The sequence below is a fragment of the Lynx canadensis genome, chromosome B2, assembly GCF_007474595.2.
Source record: "Lynx canadensis isolate LIC74 chromosome B2, mLynCan4.pri.v2, whole genome shotgun sequence".
Classification (NCBI taxonomy): domain Eukaryota; kingdom Metazoa; phylum Chordata; class Mammalia; order Carnivora; family Felidae; genus Lynx; species Lynx canadensis.
Genome location: NC_044307.1, coordinates 70,495,595 through 70,515,170, shown reverse-complemented (window position 1 = coordinate 70,515,170; position 19,576 = coordinate 70,495,595). Strand labels below are relative to the sequence as shown.

The 19,576-nt window shown below is 35.7% G+C and overlaps 1 protein-coding gene across 1 annotated transcript in view; it reads right to left on the bottom strand.

Annotated features, from left to right (window-relative positions):
* Positions 1–4,264: 4,264 nt before the first annotated feature.
* Positions 4,265–19,576, bottom strand: part of MEI4 (meiotic double-stranded break formation protein 4) — a 180,063-nt gene continuing 164,751 nt past the window's right edge. Inside the window, exon 4 of the mRNA XM_030314578.1 lies at positions 4,265–4,525. Within this exon, the coding sequence (XP_030170438.1) occupies positions 4,265–4,525 (261 nt within the window). The remainder of the gene's footprint in view (positions 4,526–19,576) is intronic.

Genomic DNA, 19,576 nt, shown 5'->3' with positions numbered 1-19,576 from the left:
TTTTAAATGCCACCAATAGGGAGTAATTTTAGTGAAGTAACTAAGAAATAAATGTAAAGATGGTAACTGTTTAAAGTGCTATTCAGGTTGACTGATATGTTTGTAAATTTGTTACTCATTTTCAGTGAATTAGGAATAACTAAGTTTCCTCAAATCCTACTTTGGAATTTAAGGCACATACATAGAGGGAAAGCTAAAAATTTTTCAGTTAAATAACTTGGGATGATTGGATTTCTATTTTTTGAATGATTTTTTATGTATTAAGCCTTCCTGTTAAGTAAAATCCATGATTATAGCAATGGTTCTCTACCATTAGTGGGTATCAGAATCACCTAAAGGACTTGATAAAACACAGATTTCTGGCTCCACCCTAGCCTTTCTGATTCTGTAGTAGATCTGGAGCAGGACCCAAGGATTTGTGTTTCTAACATGTTTGAAAGTGTTGCTGATAATTCTGGCCTAGGGATGATATTTGAGAACCACTGCTTTACATATAGATCAGAGACAAATGAGGTTAATGTTATCTATAAATCTTGATGCCCCCGTGGATTGGCTATGGAACATTTGGAACTACTGACTGAAATACAGCAAAGTTCACCAACCTATAAGCAACCAAAACAAAAATTATATTAAAATATCCAAAGAAAATATTGCAATATATATATATATATATGAATTATAAAATTACTTCAGTGTCTTGAGTGTTAGACTTATATTATCTTTATACAAGCTTTGTTTCCTATTAGTAATAGATTCTTAAAACTAAAGGACTTTCATATTAAATAGAAAATAAAAAAAGAGGACAACCAAAATCATTTCCTATATGTCAATCATACTCCATAATACTCAGGCAGTTCTTAAAAGAGCAGTCTATTCATTGACCAGATAAATTTAGTGCTGTCCAATTCTATAAATACTTTAAAAAGAATGAATTGGCTTTTGATAATTAAAATCTTTTTTTTCAAAACCAGATAAATATTTTCACTCTGATTATCTCCTTCAGAAAATACAAGCTATTGATGCTGTTGCATCATTATAGTGACCACTAAAAGAAAGCTCTGCTTTATAAATTTGCTAGAAGCTAAAACTTAGTATGTTTATTTTTCATATGTGCAGACAACCTGTTTGTACACAAAGTTGGTGCATAATATTTGATGAATAAATGAAACCAAGTTATCATGAGCTAGAACCATCAATATTTCTTAAAAACCTACACATTTATATAAAATTCTGGAAGTGTAAATGGCTTGTTTCCTTGTCTCTCTAGGATAACTACTCTTATCTGTAGGATGCCAACAAATATGATGGAAAAGTACAAGTTTGTGAAAGAATTGCATTACACACCACCAATATCTATTTATAGATCCAAGGATAAAACAATCAGATTTGTTTTCTCTCCCCACCAGGTGGAGCACTGTAGCCTGACAGTTCACTTAGCCCATCTTTAAAGAGAGCTTTGTATTTTTTAGAACATAATTGAAGATTATCTGTAACTTACCTAAAGGGTCTTTACTATTGTAAATGCTACTATAAAAAGAACAAGAATTTAGAAAAGAATAAATAAGCTGTTGCTCCAAGATGATGGTAGATAGAACAACTGCTCTGCGGAGGCTGAAGAATCCAAAATAAGCTCATCACTGCCATGGTGTAAGATTCGTAGTTGAAGGCATATAAGGCTTTGATGACAATTGCCAAGAAGTGGTATTTATGAAACTTTCACGAAGTGCTGGCACAATTTGTAATGAGAAGGAAGTGTAGTAGATTAATCAGGAGTGTGGACTGGGAAGATAGAATTCCTGGGGGTGAAACCTAAGTCTTCCACACTTGGTGCTGTAAACTTGGGCAAGTTGCTGAACATTCCTTTGCTGAGTTCCTCATCTCTAAAATGGAGATAATAAGGTTATCACATGGGTTGTTGGGAGAATTAAATGATAAATACAGGCAAAATGCTGAGCTAAGTGCTGGCTGGCACCTACTGTATCTCTCTACATGAGTGTTATACTATATGAATGTTGGCACTTATTATCATTTTTATCATTTCTTCCATTTTTAGGATTGTGTGGTTCTCTTTATTTCCTATCCTATCCTAAAATCAATTTCAGCACTGCCTAATTTCTACTGTCTCCATTATTCTTATCCCCCAAATTTTAATTGTAAAGTTAGACATTAATCAAATCTTAATTGCTACAGTGTTCTTAAATAACTTTAATTCTAGTTTAAATTATTCATTCATTCTCTCTTACACCATCTTACTGAAACAGAGATACAGATGTCTCATTTTGTCTTCTTTTCACCAACATTTTTAGACCTCAATATTGGACAGTTAACACTGTTGGAAATTGAAACCCAGGATAATGATTAGGTATCATATAATTGATTAAAGTGAACTGTTTACATAAAATTAATACCAAATGGAAGTAAAATGTACCTCCATTCTGTACATTAAATGGTGATCTCAACATCTTGTCTGTTCCTCTAAAATAAATACATTTTCTAGACTAATTTTCAGACAATGAAGCTTTGAAGACTACTAGAATTAAGAAATCTGTTCTAGTTACAAAAGGCTTCTTAGGAACATTGTGTTAGCTGACTGCAGTGGAAAAGGGCCACTGCTGTTGCTTATGTAATTACCAAACTTTGTCTAATCATTAAGAGTAAGGATGGGGAGATATCATGGGTAGTGGATTTTGTGTAGTGTCATCAACTATTCAAATCCCAGGAATCAAATATTAGAAAAAATCCTCCTAATTCAAGATATGGATTACACTTCTTGTGCTCAACTTGTATGTGTGGAGAACAATTTGCCCCAATTCTCCATCCTCTCCTATATCCATGCCCTTTGCCATGTAGCTTTACAAGTTCTCCCACTCTGGGCAGAGGGTTCTCTGTGCTTGACAATTTGGTGTACTTTGGCTTATGCATGTAGACAGATTAGTGTAACTTTCTCAACCTAGCCCTTTCCTTTCACCAATCTGTCATTGCCACAGAAGACCTGAGTTGCCGCCCTGAGTAGTTGCCTCCCTCTTAACCTGGGCCCCAGAGTAGGAACAAATGGAAGAGACCAAACTCCAATTTATAATAAATAACCTAGCCCAGTGGGGTCTGCAATGCAAGAAGAGCTTTCCAACAGAGCCCAGTTCAGATGAGCCGATCCCCAAATGACTGACCCACAGACACCTGACAAATCAATATTTATTGTTGTATGCCACTGAGATTTTGTAGTAGTTTGTTTCATAACAATAGGTGAATGGTACATATGTTGAGTTTCAGTATAAAAAAACAGTTTTCTACAAAGCTAGAAATAATTCCAAAAATAACTATGGTAGATGATGATATACTTTCCTATACATTGTTTTTTTTTAAAGACCAGTGGCATTTAAGAATGGTAATTAACTTATGAAGCAGTATCACACATAATTAAGAAAGCAAATTTGTATTTGTTGTGCCCTAAATTGCACCATAGGAAAGTGCATAATGTGTCCTTGTTAAGCTAGTTGGTTATGATTTTAATAATTAAAGTCAATGTAACTGGAAAATTCAACTAAAACTTTTAATAAGTATAAATATACTTTCAGTAAGTATAAAGTATATTTCTGGACAGATGTTAGATTTGTAAAAATTTGTAAAATATTAATGACTTAAAAATACATGGTTTAACTACATTTTAATAACAGGAATATTATATACAGTAAACAAAATGAAAACAACATTTTAGGCAATGAGTTAGTACTTTCAGATGACTTGACAGGTATGTTGATTTTATGATACTGAGGGTCATTAGGTTTATAAATGTAAAAGACTCTTCTACATGACTCCCTCTAAACTGATAGACAATGATGTAAGTGAAACTATGTAAAAAATGTTTAAAAATTTCACTTATAACCACTTAAAGACTGTGTTGATAAAGCAGCAAAACTTTTAAGATCTGTTCCCTTTTAGTATCTATTACATATAAATCTTTTAAAATGTAAATATCACTTATGAGATAGGCAATTAATGTCCACTATAGAGAATAATAGAGCTAGACTATATTGAGTAATATATTGTAAAATACAGTTACATGGAAATAAGGGCATTCTCAACTGAAACTGGCTGATTTTAGTATAGAAATAGGACTCATAATCTTTTATACACAATTTAAAACTATTGAATTAATGATTATGTTTAGAGATCCATTTAAAATGTTCATTTAAAAAACATTATTGAAAATATTTTAAGCAGAAGATCTTCATACTTCAGTATGCTTCTGACATTTAGTAAATTGCTAAGGAGGTGAGTTATTTTCAACAGTTTCAACTGAGTTCAAGAGAATGCCTAGTCTCCATAAATAAAAGGTAAATAAAGGAAATGCATCAGAGAGTTGGAAAATAGTTTCATCATGCTTTTGAAGAAATTTCTGGATTTCTTGGTCTTCAGGCCCTATACCTGAAGTGTTGCCTTCTTTGGTTTCCTTTTGAAGAAGCTGCTCCAGAACCCAGAACAGGGAGAAGATATTTTCATAGTGTGTCACATAACTGGCTTGCACCTACAAAGAAACAACAAACTGCTTTAAAAAACATATTGGTTGTAGCTCAGCTCAGACAAAGCAAAATAAAGATATTAAATTTTCAGACAAAAAGTAAATACTTGATATATTTAAAACTGTCTTCCTGTCCTTTAACTGGGATAGAGAGAGAGAGAACAAGGGAGGACATTCTTTATTTTTCAAAAACTTTATGATTTTGGTGAATGATTTCTCTTAATGGCTTACAAAGCTCCAAACCCCTTGTCTGTATTACCCCTATAATTCATTACTCAGGTGAATCTGAGAATATTTGACAATGTCTTGTGTGTTGAATTCAGTGTTGTGATAAAGACTTCCAATGCATGCCACCCTTGCCAATGATAACACAAAGATGCTTATGGGTAGGGTTTAAGAACACATTTCAATGTATAACTCAGTCCGAGAACAGTTATGATCTGTAAGAGACTAGACATGATCTCATTCTACACAAATCAAGGAGGAATAGGATTAGACTGTGTGGAATTGGATACATGGTCATGAGGAAAAATGTGGATGTGTCTTATAGAAGTTATTACTTGACTCTAGATGGTTAAAAGTGGGATGAGTCAAAGTGACGCCTAAAAGCACAATGGAAAGCATAACATGAGGGAAGACAGGAATCAGTTTTAAGATATCAACTGGCTTTATCATTTGCTTATTGAGACATGTGTTGGAAACATTCCCCAAATCTACCCACTCTAATAATACATAAAAGAGACATTCTCTTAGAGTTCAGAGGAATGTATTCGTCAACAAGGTGGGGGGGGGGGTCCTTAAACAATTAAATATATACAGATATCTGATACTTTCTTTTATTGAGGTGCAATTGACATAACATGTCTCAGGCATAAGGTAATGATTTGATATTTATATACATTGCAAAATGGTAAATCTAGTTAACATCTGTCACTATACATAGTTACCAATTGTTTCCCTTGTGATGAGAACTTTCAAGATCCACTCTCCTAGCTACTTTGAAATATGCAATACAGTATTATTAACTACAGTCACCATGCTGTACGTTATATTTCTATGACTTAGATTCATTTTGTAACTGGAAATTTGTACCTTTTCATTCCATTCACCCATTTCAGCCACCTCCTAACCCCTACCTCAGGCAACTACCACTCTGTTCTGTATATCCATGAGCTTGGTTTTGGTTTTGGTTCAATTTTGTTTTTAAATATCCCACATATAACTGCATTATATGCTATTTACCTTTATTCTGTCTGGCTTCTGTCACCTACCATACTGCCCTCAAGGTACATACATGGCACAAACGGCAGATTTCATTATTTTTCAATAGCTGAATAACAATCCATTATGTGTGTGCATGTGCATGCATGTGCACGCACACGTATGTGCACACACTCACACACACATGTATTCTCCCTTCTGATAAAGGCCATAGCAGCCCAGGCAATTTGAGGGCAAGAGTGTAAAGCAGTGAGAGTGTCTTGGTACCTTTCCATTGGCTTTGGGACTCTTACTTTGGGCATGTTCAACTTTATTTACAGGTGGACTGGGATCCCCACTGTCCTGTTGTTTTGGACTTTGCTCTTACTCTCACCAGGATTTATCTGTCTTGGGTTCTACCTACATCCCAAATGCCTATACTAAATCATTTGATACATTCCTTTCAGATATTGACAGTTATAGAATATTATTTTGAAATGAACTCCTCTCTGTAGGGACAGCATGCACTTACCTAACATGCCTTAGCGGCCTTTCCTCTCAACACGACTAAAAGGGCATGTCTGTCAGGGAGGTCTTTCCTGGAGTTCCCAAATTTCATCACACTGGCAGCTGCCTGTTTTGCTTAATCATGTGCTCAGACATTTTCTGAATTAGTGTCTAAACTGAATGAAAACTAAAATAAATGCTATTAAGACGACAGTCTACTATATTTTGATGTAATTTTTGTACTCTCAGCATTAAACTGGACTGAGTCACATCAGTGTTGGAAAATACCCAACACAGGTGGAGCTCGCCCACTAGGAAAATACTCAAGTGTTTTGCCTGAAATCCTGCCAAAAGACTGAATGACCCCAGTACAGGATCAAAATGGCTGTGTGTATCTGATAAAATGCTATCAGTCTGTCTTTCTATCCAGGTCTTTTAGAATTAAGGAGCCTTGAAAGGAAGCTTTGAGAGTCCCATGACTACTTCTTAATCCCATTTTATATAATAGGAGACATTCCAAAGGGAAAATACCTTCCTGGTAGAAAAAAATCACCAGATATTTTTGCAGAGTATTTTCAGAATTAAAACAATTCTTATATTTATTTTTCTATCCTTGAGCTGGGCTTAAGAAAGCTCAAGTCTCTAAATATTTTTTCTAGTGGTAAAAAATATTAATTTTCTTTATATGCTGCTAAATTTCACTTCAAAATGTAGATTCTGAAGTTAGGCTATAGACACTAAGGCCAGTTTCTTAATTATTGTTTTAGTTGGAATTCAGTCAAGGTTAACCTGTTTTCGTAGAGACTAATTATTGTTGAAGCAGACACTGCTATTTGCTTATCAAATATCCCTTTTACCCTTCCTTTTCATCAACAGAACCCCAGTTTTACTCAGAGTGGCAATGGATCACCTAAAAATGCATATTTTCCCAGTCTCTTTTAAGGCTAATTCTGTTCAAAGAGATGTAAATATAAGTAATAGGGTGGAGCTTCTGGGAAAGCTCTTTAATAGAAGGCAAAGTCTGGTAGAAGGCAGCTTTGCTTCCCTCTTCACCATTGTTCCTGCTTGGAAATACCCATGCAGTGCTTGGAGGCAGAGTGGCCATCTTGTAAGCTTGAGGATGAGGGTCACCCATGGATCAATAAGAAGGGGCAGATTCTGGAGGCCCGGTGCAGCTCAATACCCCCTCGCAGGATGGCTGTACCTTCCTGCACTATGCTGGGGTCCCCTTCTTCCATTTTGATCTTTTAAAATTGGAACCTTGAGACTTCATTTAGGCAGGAAGGGAGCTCTGAAGGTCTCTTTGCCTTGAGTAGGTCCTGCTTTCTGCTGTCTCTGATACAGAAAGGACAGAGTTGCCTAAGGGGGCAATAACAAAGTCACAGTTCTTGACAGCAGATGATGTGACAAAATGTGCTGTGTATGTGAGGTGTGGCTCACAGTTTGGATGTTGATATTTAATACTGAAAATATGAAAATGTAATAGTTAATTAAATTCAGCATATGATAATTTATGTGTGCTAGTCAAAGGTATGCAGAGGTGAAGTCTCACACTATCAGAAATAAACATGCTGTTACATACAGAAGGGGTGAAAACACAACACAACGGTTTTCTTATTGCTACAAGCACAAGAGGTGAAGAAAACTGGATCATTACAGAGCAGAAAATCAAGTCAAAGAGTACAGGCAAGTAACCAAAATGTTAAATTAAATGTTCATTGAAAATAAATATACCATTGGCTCTGTATCCTTCATGCCAGAATTTATTAGATGCAATAAGTAAGGTACAACTAAAATTGGTAGTCTCTAACAGACTGAATTAAACATAATACTTTGGAGGAAAAGGTCAGTTGTCACCATGGATAATTAAGTGGGAAACTTATCCTTGAGTTTTAATAACTTAGCCTTTTTTATCTACTAGAAAGCAAAAAAAGACAGTAGGTTTCAGTGAAGGAGATGACGAGGATGAGGTTAACCCTCTATCAACAGTTTACTAAGCAGCTTGCATGCAGCTTCTGAAGAGCAGGAGAATGTACTGGAAGAGATGACAAGCCGGTGCTTAGCTAGGGGCCCAGCAGAATCCTGAGTATCACCGTGCTAGCCAACAGTGCTTGAGAACAGAGGAGGAGAACCACATGCAAAGTATATATAATGTATGTACATATAAAATCAATGCACTCATGATTGCAGTAGAAGCACACATTCACTTAAAACTTTGTCTCTGTAAAAACTGTGTTATATGCTTTTCTGTTCCCTACAAGCTAGGTGCCAGACCGTACTCAAAGTGTATAAAGCAAAAAGGCTGATCAGAACAGAGTATAGTTAATTAGGGAAGATTTCCTAGAGATGAATTGTGAGCCAGGGCTCAAAAGGAATGAGGGTGCAGATCGGTGAATCATCTTTTGATCAGATTGCCAGGTAAAGAAGAGTAAAAAGGATACAATAGGTATTAATCCAGTTTGCTTTATTCAGATAATGGTGTGACTGTCTGCCTAAAATGTTGAATCCTGGAGACTGGTTTTAAGGTCCTATTTCTAATTTTGGGAGTAATAGATAAAAAGCTCTAAACTATTAAAACTATCATCATTTGCAATCTTGCTTTTTGCCTTGTTTCCCATGGGAAATAGTTCACGTATGCAAGGTTTATACATAAAGCTACTTAGGGGGGAACTTGGGTGGTTCAGTGGGTTGGGCATCCCACTTCAGCTCAGGTCATGGTCTCACTGTCAGTGGGTTTGAGCCCCGCATTGGGCTCTGTGCTGCCAGCTCAGAGCCTGAAGCCTGCTTTGGATTCCGTGTCTGACTCTCTCTCTGCTTCTCCTCCACTCATGCTCTCTCTCTGTCTCTCAAAAAAAAAAAAAAATGAATAAATGTTAAAAAAAATCTTTAAAGCTACTTATGAATTTCATATACATAACAAAAATTAAATTATGTCATTATGAGCCTTATTTAAAAATGATTTTCTCATTAACCAATTGTACCTGCTTTTCTCAAATATGTTTCTTAAGGTTGAAATTATATAATAAAGTAATAGCAAAATGAACAGACTGAAAAAGAAAATGGCCCACAGTGTACAAGGAATCTGGACAAGAATCACAGAAAGGGGAAGGATGATTTGTATTTGTTTGACAAAAAGATCTAGGCTGACTCCAAACAAGAATAGATATGGCAAAGGCCCCTATGGGTTGAGATCTTTGAGAAAATAGAATCTTATCAAGCAAGACTTTTTTTTTTTTTTTTTGATAAAGGAAGACCATCAATTGAAAACATATTCATTGCTTATTAAATTTCAATTCTGCCATTTATGAGCTATGTGAGCTGGGAAAGTTATTTAATCTCACTAAACCTCACTTTCCTCATCTAAAACTTGGAAATAACCCGGGGTAACTCCTCCCTGGGGTTGCTGAGAGAATAGATTAAATTACATATTTAGGGGCGCCTGGGTGGCGCAGTCGGTTAAGCGTCCGACTTCAGCCAGGTCACGATCTCGCGGTCCGGGAGTTCGAGCCCCGCGTCAGGCTCTGGGCTGATGGCTCAGAGCCTGGAGCCTGTTTCCGATTCTGTGTCTCCCTCTCTCTCTGCCCCTCCCCCGTTCATGCTCTGTCTCTCTCTATCCCAAAAATAAATAAACGTTGAAAAAAAAATTACATATTTAAAACACAGCACAGGACACACACGCATACTTACATATCTAAAACAGATTTTCAAATCCGTATTATCTATTATCTGTTATCTTCACCATCATTATTATTATGTTTTTACCCAAAGTGAAAAAGAAACAGTCCCTATCCATAAGGTACTTTGCACCTGGAAGAAGGCTACTGGTATTACTCAAGTACTGTACTGTGATCAATTTTTGGAAGCATTTCAAATTGTTCATCTAGGGCTGTGTAAAGAACCTAAGGATGTGTCTTCATCTACTTTCCTCTATGAAGAAAGTTGTTCATCGACAATTGTAGCAGAGCATTCCTTTTTGCATAGAAGGGTGATGCTGAGGAACCAAAATGTGTGATAATTATTTTAAAGCCTTTCTGATATTAGAAGGCCCTGAGGAAGGTGTAAGTATGGGTTAAATGCAGTCTTATGGGATATGAACAACTGTAAAAACGTCCATCAGCCCAATCCCTTACCTCTATCTAGTTCCCTAACAAGACATGATATTTAAGCACCCAGCTTGACGGTCTTTTTGAAAATGTTATATTCTTCAATTATCTGACTAGTGTGAAATAGATCAACTTGTTCAAGTCTATCCTAGAGGCAAGTTGGTAAAAATGAGTTTCTGATTCCTAATAATTTTCCCTTCTAGTGAATAACCCAATAACATCATAGATTAAATCCGAGGTACTAAAAATTTTTATATTTGCACTTTTCGCTGGGGAAATATCCTGTGATTTGACTCTGATTTATCACTTTCTTGGCCATCAGAATAAGCATATTGATGGATATGATAAGATAGATTCCACACAGATTTTATTTCTCAGATTTCTTCACATAAAGAATACAGAATTCTTGGGATGCCTGGGTGGCTCAGTCGGTAAGCGTCTGACTTCAGCTCAGGTCATGATCTCGCGATTCCTGAGTTCGACCCTACATTGGGCTCTGTGCTGACAGCTCAGAGCCTGGAGCCTGCTTCAGATTCTGGGTCTCCCTCTCTCTCTGCTCCTCCGCCACTCACACTCTGTCTCTCTCTCAAAAATAAACATTTTAAAAAAATTTTAAAAAAATACAGAATTCCTGATACATGGAGATGGCATTTTTCTGTTCTAACAGATTTCCTGAATCAACTTTAAATACTTTTACATTGAATCCTCACTGCTTTCTCAGGCTCTTTCCCTTAATTATGGGGTCATCAATCCCACTCATAGGAAAGTTGTCACCATTTTATGCCATAATATTAAACTTAATCTAAGGCTGGAAATCTCTTTCAAGTACATTTGAGAGGCAAATAGATCATTTACTATTTGGACTTCTATCACAGTAGTTTCTGACAAAGCAGAACAAACCAGACAATTTGGTTATTAATAGAAGAGTCTATTAAGTGAAAGAACAGGGTTCAGAGACTGGGATAAAAGCAGCTAAATTCTTTAAGGACTAATTCAGCTGGGAGTACTTAGCACTTTACAATTTTGTTTCTGCTTGCTTTGCACTCCTCCCTCTCTTCTGTCAGTCCTATTGCAGTTGTTGCGTTCTCTCAAGTGCCATACCCTATAATAAGTGCTGCATGAATAAGACAAGATGAATAAGACAAGATGCCTACCTCTATAGAAATTCCTAGTATGCCCCTAGGGAGACAAAGAAGTAAATAAATAATGCCAATGCAGAGTGCATGCTGTAAGGGATATTAAAAAAAACAAAAACACTCTAAAGACAACTGAGTCACATGGTATGAGAAGACGCTGAACGTCAGGAAATGAGTTTAGTCGTGATGATGTTGTAGGCTTACTTCCTCCTAAGAGGATGGCAGGATCCTTTTGGAGAGATGACTTGAAAGTTATTATCAGCATAGGTAAAACACCTGTTTGGCTACTACCACAGGGGCCTCTGTTTTTGGCTGGTGAATATGTACTGAAGCCAGGGAGAGGCAGAAAGCTTAAAGGGGTGTGGGGAAAAGATGTCATTAATCTCTGCAGAATCCCTATACTTCAGCCTTCACTAAGGCAGTGGAACCAGACTAGACTAACTGGTGTGTGCAGTCAAGGGCCAAATCAGTTCTCTATGTTAACAAAATCTTAAACAGTGTATTTGGTTCCTTGAGGTCTACTGTCACTTAAATGTTTTATACTTAGCTTCATGAAGGAAGGCACAGATAAAGAAGCACAAAAGTAGTATTCTTGGGAGACAATGCACTGTTTCACCAAGATAAGCCATTCCCATCATGTAATTAAGATAGAGCTTGAGAAAAAGAAATCAAAATTGGTGAAGTGTCCGATATATATTAAAAACGGATGGCCATTACTGATGTAAAACAAATGTCCAAATTGCCAGCGGGGGTAAAATCAACAAGAAACATTCTTCTTTAGGAGTCTAAATAAAGATTATCCAAGACAGCATCAAAACCTACCCAACTAGGCAGAAGGCAGGGGGAGCCAGATTTGTTGGAGTAGCATCAACGACTGCCTAGCCAGGACAAACAAAGCCAGAGGCAAAAATAGTTTCCTAGAGGCTGCTTATCTAAGCTTTGATACATTAGCCAAAGTAAGCAAGAAATGTGTGTGCATGTGTGTGTGTGTGTGTGTGTGCGTGCGTGTGTGTATTTAAGAGCACTGGATCCAAAGCCCAAGACCAATGACAACAAGAAGATGGGCTCATAGTGACCAGATCCTTTGCAATAATTTTGTTTGTAAACTGAAAGCCAAATCTGATTGGCCTCAGGTGATCTACTAATTATCTACCAAAGGCCAACTGAACAGGGTTGGAATCACAGAAATTAAAAGTCAACACATTCATCCCTTTTTCCTTCCTATTTTCCATATGTATCACCACTAATTCACTGAAGCCAGTTTATCAGAACTTGATATCAAAGGTTAAGTGAAACTGCACAACACACAGAAAAGTTTGGAAACACAATGGAGGAAAAGCTATGTATTCTTAAGAACACTTTATATCGTTGAAGTGGAGCCTGGGCCTAGAGCAAAGTAATACACTCTTGTTCTTTTCTTTTCCTTACTTTTCTTTTCTTTTTTCTCTTTCTTTTTCTTTCTTTCTTTCTTTCAATCAACCAACTTCTTTTTTTAAAATAAGGCTTTTTGAGATATATTGACCTACATAAAAATTTACTCCTTTTAAGTATGTTTATGAATGTGATAAATTACTTGTAAGAACAATGTCATAATAGAAATAATCTCTGAATAAAGAAACAGCAGTCATGCTACAACCATGTGATATTGTTTAATAACATTTTATTTATTTTTATTTTTTTTAAATTTTTTTTTTCAACGTTTTTATTTATTTTTGGGACAGAGAGAGACAGAGCATGAACGGGGGAGGGGCAGAGAGAGAGGGAGACACAGAATCGGAAACAGGCTCCAGGCTCTGAGCCATCAGCCCAGAGCCCGACGCGGGGCTCGAACTCACGGACCGCGAGATCGTGACCTGGCTGAAGTCGGACGCTTAACCGACTGCGCCACCCAGGCGCCCCTTAATAACATTTTAAATGTTACCTTATATCTAGTTGATTTTTATTAATATATATATTAATTTACTGTTATTTTCTCTACTACATGAAATACTTCTCCACACTCAACTGTAATTTTGTTATCTGATGATACTCTAGAGAAATTTTTGAAAAGATCCACATGTAATGCAGAACGCTTAGAAGAAGGAACTAGATTTCAAACTATGAGATAGCTTTTCTGGTTTAACTATTTTCATAATCTTCGTGGTGAGATGCTGCTGGGGAAATTTATCTGTCATAAAAATGCTAGGTGACCCTATAGGAAGCCTTCTTATGTTAGGAGCATGTGAGAGTCACTATCTAATGACAGATGGGGGGTGTGTGTGAAGTACAGAACCAGAGAACTTAGGCTTCCAATGGCTCTCTTGTTCAAATAACTTTTCCTCAGTAACTACTGCCAACCACAATATGGATAGATTTTACAAAAAATGACAGGAAATATGGCTTCATATCCTTTGGGCATCACAATTCAAGGTGGAGTTAAATACATAAACAATCACAATATAATGTGATATAGAGTATAAGAGTGTTAGGTCCACAGCATTATCATAGTGGCATTGATGTTAAGTAGATTACAGTAAAAATCAAGGTGAAGAATGCACTCAGCAAATAATGGAGAATTCTAAATGCTACTGCTTGGAAAATTAAATAGCAATGGCTTACAAGGAAAATGAAATACACGATGGGAAATTCACATAGTTACTTAAATGCAGTGGAAATAAAATAAGTAGTAGAATAATTTACTGTGCATATAATATGCAGGTGTGTAAAGTGTTTCTTGTCTTTTTCAGATACATATTACAAATTAAAATCAAATATTCTGGGGAGATACTTGTATTTAGAAGACGTATCAATTAGCATACTTAACCAATAATGTAGGGACCTGGATACATGCTTTATAAGCAATTATTTTCAGAAAAAAATAATGTTCCCAATAAGTTGACTATCATTGGTTAATTTCAAAGACATTTAAAATAAACATTGACTACACTTTAAATGTAATTATATTTTTTAGTTTGAATCTGAAATTCCAATAAATTTTACCTTTTTTAGGAACTATGCTGCTAACATTAGAAGAGTGATAAATTCTTTATTCAAATTCAAATGGATCTGATATAACACTGACATTAAAGCTTTAAGATGATATATTTACTAATACAACAAAACCCTCCAAATATGTAAAGAAAGGGGCTGCAGAAAGAAAAAAAATGAGTATTTTATTCAAAAGCTTTTTAGTACTCTAATTCACAATGTCTCATGCATAAGGGAATACACAGGTTCTCATAAAATGCTCCACTTTTTGGGAATAAAGCCCCACTTATCAGGATGTCTAATTTCCAAACAACAAAAATCCTGGAATTTGCAGTCCCTGAGCCAGTGAAACAGCTACCAAGAAACTATTCCTGGTAGACTGTGCATGTGATTCTGCAGGAGGGTCACTGGGTCCTCACTTGGATCTTCTCAACTCATACCATGAGCTAATTCTCAAGGTTACAAGGGCAGAGCAGGAAATGCTGCCAGAGGAAATTCAAAAATTTAAAAAGTATCTTGTTCATGTGGGAAAATTTTCTTATGCAGAATACTTAATTTTTCTAATGATCTTAGATGATATGATGTACCATCAAATAACATTATCTATTTTAGCCTAACTTTAATATGTTTCTGGGATTACCCAGAGAAAATTACTATGAAAGTTACTCTTCTCAAGTATACTAGAAAGTTTATTGGTATTATCTTTTTAAAGATACAGTTTTAAGAAAACTCATTTAGAGACAAAGAGTACCCAAAGTATATATACAACTATTTTAGGAAAATGTGTGTATATACATACACACATGCATAAATATATTTGTATGTGTATACAATGCATATAATTAATATGAACATAATTACATACTTTAATGATCCATGAGAGTATATATAATATCTTGGCAACAATACCATTTTATGTACATAGTTTTGAAGCAATTATGGGAAAACCTGCATAGGCTCTCATAAAAAAAAAAGAACTTTGGCTTAAAGGTACGTTATTTTTCATAAAAGCGTAGTAAAACAATTTGGTAAGCATGTATTATAAAATGAAGAATTTGGTCTTTGTACCTCATTCCTGGAAGACATCCTATAAATCCTCACAATTTCCTTACCGATAGGTGTGTTTTTGTTTTTTATAGGGGGCCTACAGCTCACACTTGAGATTACGCTAACAAGAAGGGGCTATCACCTGAAACACCAACCATGTATTTAGAGAATTGGGGCATGAAGCCAGCCTGGCCTTTGCGGAGGGGAGTGGATGGAGACTGAATTCAGTCATGTGTCCAGTGAGTCAATCATTCATTACATAATGACTCTCCAGTAAAAACTCTGGAAAATGATACTAGGTGGATCTTCCTTATTGGTGAACACACTGATATACCAAAAGGGTGTTGCACCTGTATTCCATGAAAAGAGAGCACATAAGCTCTGTGTTCAGGATTCTCCTAGACCTTGTGCTATGTGTCTCTACAATTGACCCGATTTGTATCCTTTGTAATTAAAATGAAATTTCCTGAGTTTTGTGAGTTATTCTAGTAAATTATTGAATCTTAGGGAGGTAGTAGGAATTCATCCACATTTGTAGCAAGTTGGTCAAAAGTACAGATAGCCTGGAGGCCCATGAACTTGGGGCTGGCATCTGAAGTTGGGGCAGTCTTGATGGGGACTATACCTCTAACCCATGGGGTTTACAGTAATTCCAGGTAATTAGCACCAGAATTGAACTGAATTGGAATACACTAGTTTGTCTTGAAGTTAAGCCACATTATGTGAAGGTATGCATAAGATCTAAGGAGGTCACAAAAATATAAACATAAATTTCACAGGATTTCCCCCTCATATTTCACACTTTTATAAATTGAGGTATAACTGGCATATAACATTATATTTGTTTCAGGTGTACAATGTAATATGATTTTTATATATATGTGAAAAATCACAATAAGTCTAGTTAATATCCATCCTTATATAGTTACAGCAAATTTTTTTCTTTGATGAGGATTTCTAAGATTTGCTCTCTTAGCAACAGTCAAATATGCAATATTGTATTTATTATAAACTTTAGCCAACATGCTATCCATTGCATCCCCAGGACTCATCTATTTTACAACTAGAAGTTTATACTTTGGACCCGCTTTTCCCATTTTACCAACTCACCACCTCATGCTTCTGTCAAGCACTAATTTGTTCTCTGTATCTGTGAGATTTTGTTTTTTAAATTCCACATGTAAGTGAGATCATATGGTATTTGTCTTCTTTGGCTCAATTACTTCACTTACCATAATGTCTTCAAGGTCTATCTAGGTTACTGCAAATGGCAAGATTTTTTTAATGGCTAAATAGTATTTCTGTGTGTGTGTGCGCGCGCGTGCATGCGTTCATGCCTGTCTATATATCTCACATCTTCTTCCTCTTCTTTATCCATTTATCCATCAATGAACACTTAGGTTGTTTCCATACCTTGGCTATTGTATATAATTCTGCAGTGAACATGAAGCTGCATATACCTTTTCAAATTCATGTTTTCATTTTCTCTAGATAAATACCCGGAAGCGGAATTGCTGGGTCATATGGTAGTTCTATAGTTTACGTTTACGCCAAGAGTGCACTAAGCATTCTCTTTTCTCTACATTCTTGGTAACACTTGTTATTTTTGTCTTTTTGGTAATAGCCATTCTGACAGGTGTGAAGAGACATCCCATTAAGATTTTATTTTGCATTTCCCTGATAATTAGTGATGTTGAGCATCTTTTCATTTACCTATAGGCTATGTGTATGTCTTCTTTGAAAAACATCTATTCAGATACTCTATCCATTTTTACTTGGACTATTTGCGTGTTTTTTTTTCCCTATTGAGTTGTCTGAGTTCTTTGTATATTTTGGACCTTAATCCCTTATCAGGTATATTTTTTGTGAATATTTTACCCCATTCACTGGATTGTCTTTTCATTTTATTGATGGTTTCCTTTACTGTGCAGAGGCTTTTTAGTTTTATGTAGTCCCATTTGTTTATTTTTGCTTTTGTTGCTTTTGTTTGAGGTGTCAGATTCAAAAAAATCATCCCCATGGCTGTGTCAGGGAGCTTACTACATAATTCTTCTTCTAAGAGTTATATGGTTCAGGTCTGATGTTCAAGTTTTTAATTCACTTTGAATTAATTTTTGTGTGCGGTGTAAGATAGTGGTCCAGTTTCATTCTTCTGCATGTGGCTGTCCAGTTTTTCCAAAGCACTTAAGAGACTCTTCTTTCCCCATTGTATATTCTTGGCTCCTTTGTCATAAATTATATAACAAATATATCCATGCACATATTCATGGATTTATTTCTGGACACCCTATTCTGTTCCATTCATCTAGTATCTATTTTATGCCAATACCATACTGTTTCGATTACTATAGCTTTGTAATATGGTTTGAAATCAGGGAGCATGATACCTCCAGCTTTGTTTGTATTTCTAAAGATTGCTTTGGTTATTTGAGTTTTTTTGTTGTTCCATACAAAATTCAGAATTATTTGCTCTAGTCCTGTGAAAAATGCCATTGGAATTTTAATAGGGATTACACTGAATCTGTAGATTGTTTTAGGTAGTATGGACATTTTGAAAATACTAATTCTTCTAATCCATGAGCATGGAGTATTCTATTTATTTTGTGCCATCTGCAATTTCCTTCATCAGTGTCTTAGAGTTTTAAATGTATAGGTCTTTCCCCTCATTTAAATTTATCCTAGGTATTTTATTCTTTTTGATGCAATTGTAAATGGGATTGTTATCTAAATTTCTCCAATAGTTCATGTTAGTGTATAGAAATGCAACAGATTTCTGCATATTAATTTTGCATCTTGCAACACTACCTAATTCATTTATTATTCTAACAGTTTTGGTTTCTGTTTGTTTTTGGTGGAGTTGTTAGTGTTTTCTGTATATGGGATCATGTGACCTGCAAATAGTGACAGTTTTAGCTTCTTTATTTCCAATTCGAATGCTTTTATTTTTTTCTTGTCTAACTGCTCTGGCTAGAACTTCCTGTATTATGTTAAATAAAAATAGCAAGAATGGGCATCATTGTTTTCAGGGAAAAGCTTTTAGCTTTTCACCACTGAGTATGATGTTTGCTGTGGATCTGTTATATATGGCCCTTATTATGTTGAGGTATGTTTTCTTTATATTCACAGTGTTGAGAGGTTTTTTTTTTTTCCATAAATGGATGGTGAATTTTGTCATCTACTAAATTGATCATAAGATTTTTACCCTTCATTTGATTAATGTGTTATATCACATTGATTTATAGATGCTGAACCACCCTTGCATGCCTGGAATAAATCCCACTTGATCCTAGTGTATGATCTTGTTAATATGTTATTGAATTCAGTTTGCCAATATATTTATTGAGAACTTCTGTATCTAATTTCCTAAGGGATATGGGCCTCTAATTTGTGGCATGTGGTATCCTTGTCTGGTTTTAGCCTTGTAAGGTGAGTCTGGAAGAGCAACAATATGGATGGAGTTAGAGAATATATTGCTAAGTGAAGTAAATCAGAGAAAGACAAATACCATATGATTTCACTCATGTGGAATGAAAGAAACAAAACAAATGAACAAAGGAAAAAAAAGAGAGACAAACCAAGGAACAGACTCTTAACTATAGAGAACAAACTAATGGTTACCAGAGGGAGGTAGAAGGGGGGATGGGTGAAACAGGGGATAGGGACTAAAGAGTACACTTACCACAATGAGCACTGTGTATAGAACTGTTGAATCACTATATTGTTTAAAAAAAAGAAAAAAAGGGGTGCTTGAGTGGCTCAGTTGGTTAAGCGGCCGACTTCGGCTCAAGTCATGATCTTGTGGTCCATGAGTTCGAGCCCCACATCAGGCTCTGTGCTGACAGCTCAGAGCCTGGAGCCTGCTTCTGTTTCTATGTCTCCCTCTCTCTCTGCCCCTCCCCCATTCACATTCTGTCTCTCTCTGCCTTTCAAAAATGAATAAATGTTAAAAATTTTTTTTTAAAGAAAAAAAGAGAAGAAAAGAAAGAAAAGAAAAAACAAAAATAAAAAATGAGTCTGGAAGAGTTCCCACCTCTTCTATTTTTTTGGAAGAGTTTGAGAAGGATTAGTATTAATCATTCTTTGAAAATTTTGTAGTA